We start from the raw sequence: 8,436 nt of genomic DNA, 5'->3' as shown, positions 1-8,436 counted from the left end.
AAAAAAAGGAGAGATGTGGGTAACTTTGCCACCCATTGTGGCATTCTGCTTCATATAGTTTGCATTCACACCAGCAATTCTTGTTTCCCCAAAGCCTTACTATAATAAATCATGAGTCAACTTTTAAGATTTGGGGCAATCTCATAGGTGAGAATTGATTTCTCAGTATCACTTAAGTTTGTGTTTCTTTCATCATGATAGATGGTGGGTTTCTCTCTCATGATGCTCATAGTTACAGCAGGATCAAGGACTGGGAGGATGGACGGAAGGGGTGTGGCTTCTGTGAGTGTCTGGTGCTTGATGACGGAAGCGGTGCTCCCCTTACTGGACCAATTCTGCTGTATGGTTTTGTAACTTCTGGTCTGTAGCTCTGAGCTTTTGGCCTTTCTGCCAATTCTCTGAACCCCTTAGTGTTGTTTCAACTTGGCCTTATTCATTGCAGGTTTTTGTGGTTAGCACTTAGGGTTTTGATGGTAATTGTGTCAAGAAAGAAAGTTGGCAGGGCGTTTTAAGGAGACGTCCTGAGTTAAAACACATCCTCAATGGCACGGCAGATTGGTAGTGCAGGAAGGAAGCTGGTGTATGAGTGAGGATGGTCTTTGGAAGCAGTAGCATCACCGGGGTTGGTGTCATACCAACTCATGGTGTTAACTCACAGTGTCGTGTTCTCCATGGGCCTCCTGCCATCCCAGGCCATGTAGAATCTTTCTCACTCAGGAGCTTGTGGTTGTTGGGTCAGAACTGACTCAGAGCCTGGCCTCCATTGGGTTCCTCAGTCTGTAAATTGCACAGAAGAAGGTTGCCCATCTTTGTCCTGCAGAGCTGCTGGTGGATTAAACCCACCAGAAAGGTATGGCCTTTCTTGTTAGCAGTGTAACTCCCTCTGGGCTATACCACTACAGCCCCCCAAAGAATCTTTAGCAATGTTTACTTCGATTATAATCATATGCTATATGATAAATGAATTTGTAAATTGGTCAATTATTTTTAGAGTATACGAGTATGAGCTTGGAATGTGGATAAATTGTTATAGTGTCTGCTGTAAGGGGCTTAAATGTGTTTGGTATAATAAAGATGGCATACAATAGAACAGGGTTCAGATCTATTGTTTTAATAGGGTCTCTATGAATCATACTTGATTCAATGGCACTTAACAATAACCACAACAACAACATAATTAGGGAGTTCTAGTGGCTTATTGATGAGGAGTATCAGTGCCAACCCAGAGACACATGGTTCAAATCCACCAGCTGACCCATGAGAGATAGATGAGCTATCTCCTCCCATACTATTTACAGCCTCTGCAAACTCACTGGAGGGTTGGCTATGGGTTGGTTCTGACTTGATAACACCTATTAACAACAACATAATTATTTTGTTTTGTAAAATCATTCTACATTGAGTTACAACATTATTGAGAACTAAGCAGAAGCTTTACAATGTTTTTCTTCTTTGCTCTTTTTGGGCACCCCGGTAGCATAGCCATACTATGTTGAAATGCTAACCAAAATGTTGGCAGTGTGAATCCACCAGTCAGTCCATGGTAGAAAAGTGGGAAGGCTCTTTCTATAAGAATTTGCAGGCTTGGAAACCTGACGGTGAGTCAGCAGGAGTTGAAACCTACCTTCTGGTAATGAGTTCGGTTTTTCCTTTATTTAATTCTCTTGGATATTATCGATACAAATTCACAAATATTAATTATCAAAATATTGTACCTCAGGCACCAGAAAATTTGACAGAATCAGTGACTGTACAAACAGTGCCAGGAATGAAAACAACAGTGCATATTTGTAGAACATGCACATGAAGCTATGTGACTCAAAGTGTCACTGTCGTTGAGTAATAATGACAGCTCATTGTAACTAACCACAAAAATATTTTTATAAAAACAATTCATTTCTCTTGAAACATTGCACAATCTTTTTTATAGTTATTTTAGTGTTGGTTCCTTGGGCATTACCATCCACTGTGATCTGCACCCCACAATCCCCTGTTGATACCACTGTTTGGAAGTCACAGTGACCCATTGTGACTCTCTTAGGAGTCACATGATCTGCTGGAGTTTTATATACTTTATCCCACAGCCAATCAGAGCCGAGAAGTGTGTATTCTAACACTCCATTTGTACACATTTCAGGTTGTACCATCTTTGAAAACTGCAAGACCTGCCGGAATGGCTCGTGGGGAGGCACACTGGATGACTTCTACGTGAAGGGGATTTACTGTGCAGAGTGCCGGGCTGGTTGGTACGGAGGAGACTGTATGCGTAAGTAGATCCTGAAATAGCTCCACCTCCAGCACTTGCTTTTTTAAAGACTCTGCCTGTCGAAGAGCAAGGTTCATTTGGTTGGAACCTGAGTTCTGGAAAGCTTCTGGTCAGAGGGCTTTCTAGTTAAGATGAGAACCAAGCAAGGCATGCTTCCATCTGCTGGGTGTGGATCATAGACATCTGTTTGGAATTGTTGGCCACAAGAGGATTTTATTTGCTTTTAAATCTCCTTTCTCCTAAATAAATCCAAGGCATTCTGCCCACAAAGTGTTTTATGTCCATTCCAGAAGCAGTTGCATGGTAGTGTAGGTCAGCAAACAGTGACTAAGTCTTATAAAATGTCAAGTTTGTAGTGCTTTTTATTTACTATTTTTAAAAAATTGTTAGCCTTGTGATTTATTTGAAAAATATTTATTATGCTTTAGGTGAAAGTTTCCACAATGAATTTGGTTCCCCTTAAAATTTTTGTACAAATCATTTCATGCCACTGGTTATAGTTTTTACAATGTGTCAGCATTTTCATTATTTTCAATTTGTTTATTCTGCTTCCATTGATCTAATTTCATTTCCTCAGCTTCTCAACTTTGCATTTGGGTAAATATTAGTCATTTGGACTTCTACAGTTAATTGTTTAAGGGAACACATTACTCACTAGTAATAATGTTTATCTTGCAAGCTGATCTATAATTTAGCAGAAAGATGACCTACAGAAATAGCTTCAATTTCAAATTCAAAGATTATTTTAGGATGTTTGTCTCAGGGGTTCCTTTAGTCTCTATCAATGCAGTAGAAGTTTTGATCTTTTTAAGAAAATTTTGTTCTTCATTTTTCTTCTATTCTATCTGGGACCTTCCATTATATCTCTATCAATATGGTTGGTTGAGGTGGTTAAGCACCATCTATCTATTTCTTCTGATCTCAGTTTAGAAGAGACTGGACCATGTGGACTGGTTTTCTCTTTAAGCCTTTGATTTATTTCTTCCCTCCCTTCAAGTAGAGGTCAATACTTATATCTTCTATGGTCATTTGAAAAGTTTTAACATCCCAGACATTACTCACCAAATTAAGAGGTAAGACATTACCTTTGTGAACTTTGTTATGTCAGTTGACTTAAGTTGACCCCAAGATTATGGTTCCAAGACTTTTAAACTGAGTAAACCAATCCTATGAGTTGTTTGGCTATGGCTATGAAGCCTCCATAACTGTGTCCTTTATGTGCTTTGTTATCTATACATCACATTTAAACATACGTGTGGGCTCTAAGTCTATGAGGGCAGAGATACCATCAGCTTTAATAGTGGTTTCTTGGAAGCCTAGAATAGTGTCTTCTAATAACTGTGCTCAATGTATGTAGTCATTCAACAGAATAAAGGTATGTTCTTCTCTGAATCATCTCCGAAACCTTTTCATCTGATCCAATAAATATTATTTATTAGTTTATGGAGAGCTCTGGTGGCCTAGTGGCAAGAAGCTGCACTGCAATCCCAGGTGAGTGGTTCAAATGCACCAGATGCTCTGTTGGAGAAGGAGGGACAATCTCCTCCTGTACCAGTCAGATCTGATTTGACAGTACACACACACACAAAAATAATAAAAATAGATAAATAAAATAAAATTACAATAAATATTATCTATTGTTTTTTTTATTTATTTTTTTAAAATATTATCTATTGTTGTTGTTGTTGTTATGTGCTGTTGAGTCATTTGCGACTCATAGCAACCCTATGTACAACAGCCCTAAACCCTGCTCTATCCTGTGCCAATCGCATTGCCTCTGACACACCCATCCCGATTACCCCAGTCACTGAATCAATCTACCTCATAGAGGGCCTTCCTCTCCATTAGTCTATTAAAAAAAGCCAAACAAACGTGTCTGTGGGAACAGGAGAGCTTAGTTGTTGGAGTCACACAATTTAATGGGTGGAGGGAGGGGTGGGTAAAGGAAAGGGGAAAGCTCCAGTGTGAAAACATTGTATATGAATTTTATAAGTAAACCAATCTAAAAGAAATAAACAAAAAGCAAATGAAAAATGCATATAAATATGCCTACAGATACATTTATATATGTATAACTCTTTAGTCACATAAACCTTTCTATATGTGTATATACTTCCCTATCTGCCACATAACCACACACTTTTTTTAATTGTTTTTGCTGTTGTTACAAAACTCTGTATGTTGTAGCTTTCACCAAAATTGTTCCTTTTTCTCATGAACTTCTTGCTGTTATTTTTGTTATGTGCCATCGAGACGCCTGTGACTCATAGTGACCCTATGTACAACAGCCCTAAACTCTGCTTGGTCCTGTGCCAATCTCAGCATCTCTGACACACCTCCCTCCAGTCACTGAATCAATCCATCTCGTCGAGGGTCTTCCTCTCCTGCACTGTCCCTCCACCCTTCCAAGCATGACATCCCTCTCCTTAGTGTCTTTGTTTACCTTGGTAAAATTATGCTGGCTTTGCTCATATTTAGTCTAGTTTTCTCATGATAAAAAAAACCCACAACAAAAAAAAAAGTGTTGACTAGCTACAAAGTGATTCTCCTTCCCTCTTCCTCCTATTCCTCCTGGTAACAGTGAAAGAAATTTGCTTTCTGTGTATGTCTATTCTTGACTCTTTAGAATAGTGAGACTATACAATATTTATCTTTATGTGATTTATATATGTAATTCAGCATGTCTTGCAGATTTCATATATGTTATGTTTCTCAGACTCCTCATTATTCTTTATGGTTGTATAGTATTCCAGTGTTTATATGTACCACAGTATTATAGCTTTAGGGCCCTTCTTTCCTTCCATATAGCATTGGAGATTACTTTTTCCATTCTGTTATAAGGAGCTCGGGTGGTGGCCTAGTGGTAAGAATCTGCCCTGTAATCCTGAAGGTGCACAGTTCGAATCCACCAGCTGCTCCACAGGAGAAAGATGGGCAGTCTCCTGTCCAATTTCAGCCTCTGTAAACCCTCTGGAGGGTCAGCAATGGGACGGTTCCAACTTGATGGTACACAACAAAAACAGCAATCCTGGGCTTCCTTCTCTCTCATAAAAAATTGGAGATTAGTTTTCCATTTTGTCAAAGAATTTTGGGTTTGGGTTTGGGTTTGAATTGTATTATATCTCTGGATTGCTTTTGATAGTATTAACATTTCCACAGCCTTACATTTTTTAGTCCATGAGAAAGAAAGGTTTTCCATTTATATAGTTTTTTTTTTTAGCTCCTTGCAGCAGTGTTTTTATCCTTTTTCTGTGTGACTCCTTTTATCCCCAGGCTGTTGTAAATGGTACTTTTAAGAAAATACCTATACAGAGTCGTCTTCTAAGTATGTTGCTATTGTTATGTGCCGTTGAGTTGGAACTGACTCATAGCTGCCCCTGCAGAAGGTTTTCAGAGGGGATAAATGGCAGGAGAAGAGATTGCCCGTCTTTCTCCCTCAGAGCAGCTGTCTTGCTGTGAATCTCTGGATTGCCAACACAATTCCTTACCACTAAACCATAGTCTTATAAGTAGAGAACGTTGATTGATTTTTATATATTAATCTTGTATCCTACTACTTTGCTGAATTATTCTATTAATTTCAGCAACTTTCCTATGAGGTGTCTGGGATTTTCTAAGTATAAAATCATGTCATGTGCAAATAGTGATGGATTTACGTCTTTCTTTGCAATTTGGACATCCCTTTCTTCCCTTTCTTTGTCTTACTTCACTAGCTGTTATTTTCTTTTGCAGTGGTGTCTGTCATACTTTGCTATCAGAGCAGAGAATGAACTGGGGAGTGTCCATTCCTTTTGTATGTTCTAGAAAAGCCTGAGCAGAGTTGATGTCTGTAGTGTACTTAATTAAAATGGGCATTCTGTTGGTGAATTTCTTGGATTCTATGTTAAATTCCTGAAACTGACAGTAAATTTTCAGCATGCCATTTGTCCCAGATCTTTCTTGGATCTACTTGGTTTCAGAGAAATATATATGCTTTATTGAAGACATCTCCTTTGAGATTCAATAATTTCTTGAAAAGGAGATGGAAAGCTAACCTCTCACTCAATTTATAAGATTTCCTTCATAATTGGGTTATGAATCTGTATCTCACTACAGCCTATGTATAGAATGCTATTATTTCATTAAAGTTCTGTAACTTCAATTTGAATCATACGCAGTCAGATAGTTTTACAGTTTAAGCAGTCTCACTCTTATAAATGTTATTTGTCTCAGATTTCTGAGTTAGAGCATATGATGCTATTGGCATGCTTTGTCTGGTCCAATATGTAATAAAATACCCTGGAGTTCAAGAAGCTAAAAAAACAGAAGGGTGAGATGTCTGCAGCCGGGAAACTCCAGTATATCTGGAGGAGAAGGGGTTTTGTGGAACCCATGGTAAATAAAACCACATGAAGAGCACTGAATATATCAATATTCAATGAATTCAATATTCAATAGACATTCCCATATCAATAGTCAATGGACTGCCAAAAGAACTAACAAATCTATCTTTGAGGAAGTGGAACCAAGGTGTTCCTTAGAGACAAGGATGGTCCAGTTTTGTCTCATATATTTTGGGCATGCTGTCAGGAAGGGCTAGTCCTTGGGAAAAGATATCATGTTGGAAAAGATAGAAGTCAGCAAAAGAGAGGATATACCTCAAGGAGATGGATTGACAAGTGACTCTAACCATGGGCTGCAACCTGGTAGAGATTATGAGGATGGCACAGGACAGAACAAGGCTCTGATCTCTTGTTCATAGTGTTGTTTGAATTGTAGTCCACCTGGCAGCACCTGACAGGAAGAGTAAACCTAGGAGTTAAATTATCCAGAACACATATAATTTGTTTTAAAAAAAAATATTCATTTCAACTGTGGATTTTAAATTTCAAAGCCATTTTAGGTGTTTTCTCAAAAATTTAATAATTTACAGATTATCTTACAAGTAGATTAAGTGCAAGATTTAAATCTAACCTTCCTTCAGCAGTGTTTATCTGCTGGTAACAAAGCTTAAATAATCAAGAGCTCAAGCTCTGGAATGCTTCAAGCTTGTATTTAAATAATGGCTTTTCTAATTACTAGTAATGTGACCTTGGCCTGGCTGTAACGTTTTACCTGGCTAATTTCCAAAGGAATCAGGAGTTTTGTTTCAGTAGCTGAGGGAATAGAATGAAGGGACTTTATGTGAGAAAAACTTCAGGGAAGAACTGACAAAACTTAAGGACAACGTGAAATAAGAATGGCGAGCTCTTTTTATGGATTGAATTTTGTTCTTCAAAAATATGTGATAAATCCTAACCTCGTGGCTATAATATCACTTGAGAATATTTTTTGTTGTGTTCATGAATAAGATTGTTGTTGGGTGCCATTAAATCTACTATGACTCAAAACGACCCTATGAACATCAGAACTTTGCCCGTGACATCCTCACAGTCCCACCTTGTTCCAGACCATTGTTGCTGTCACAGCCTCAACTCATCATCTGGTTGAAGTTCTCTGACCATTCACAGAGTGATGTCTTTGTCCAAGGACTGACCCCTCCTGACAATATATTCAAATCATGTGAGACAAAGTTTCACCATCCTTGTCTCTAAGGAGCACCCTTGTTCCTCCAGGACAGACTTGTTTGTTCTTCTGGTGGTCCATGGTATTAGTGTAGGGCATTTCTTAAGTCAATGCTTTGTGAAAGACAAAAAAGATTAAGTGCAAACTAGCAAGCAGAGATGGAGACAGACAGATGGCAAGACACATGGAGATCTCTAAGAAAGAGGAAGAAGAAGCTAAAGAAACTAGGGCCTCACTGCAGAGCTGACAGAGAGAAGGCCTTCTTCTAGAGATGGCATTGTGAATTTTTACTTCATACACACACACACACACACACACAATACTAGTCTTATATAGATATAAAAATACTAGTTATATATATAAAATACTAGTTTTATATATGTAATACTAGTTTTATATATTATACTAGTTTTATATATTATACTAGTTTTATATATATAATACTAGTTATATTTGGAAGGAGGAGTGCCATCCACTTCCATAATAGCTTGCCTCCAGAAACCCTATGAACCTGGAGAGAAGATGAAAGGCACCCAATTGTCGAGGACTCTCCTTCATAAGATTGTTATGAGTCGCCTGCGACTCGACGGCACTTAACAACAACAACAACAACTAGTTATATATAT

At 38.2% G+C, this 8,436-nt stretch overlaps 1 protein-coding gene across 3 annotated transcripts in view; it reads left to right on the top strand.

The window, feature by feature from the left end:
- PAMR1 (peptidase domain containing associated with muscle regeneration 1) overlaps positions 1 to 8,436 on the top strand; it is a 116,198-nt gene that overhangs the window by 32,014 nt on the left and 75,748 nt on the right. For all 3 annotated transcript variants that reach the window (XM_006883757.1, XM_006883759.1, XM_006883758.1), the window contains exon 3: positions 2,138 to 2,266. In XM_006883757.1, the coding sequence (XP_006883819.1) occupies positions 2,138 to 2,266 (129 nt within the window). The remainder of the gene's footprint in view (positions 1 to 2,137; positions 2,267 to 8,436) is intronic.

Source organism: Elephantulus edwardii, unplaced genomic scaffold (genome assembly GCF_000299155.1).
Source record: "Elephantulus edwardii isolate Elephantulus edwardi_28Jun2011 unplaced genomic scaffold, EleEdw1.0 scaffold00029, whole genome shotgun sequence".
Taxonomy (NCBI): domain Eukaryota; kingdom Metazoa; phylum Chordata; class Mammalia; order Macroscelidea; family Macroscelididae; genus Elephantulus; species Elephantulus edwardii.
The sequence above is the reverse complement of the archived record's forward strand: the minus strand, read 5'-3'. Positions and strand labels throughout refer to the sequence as shown.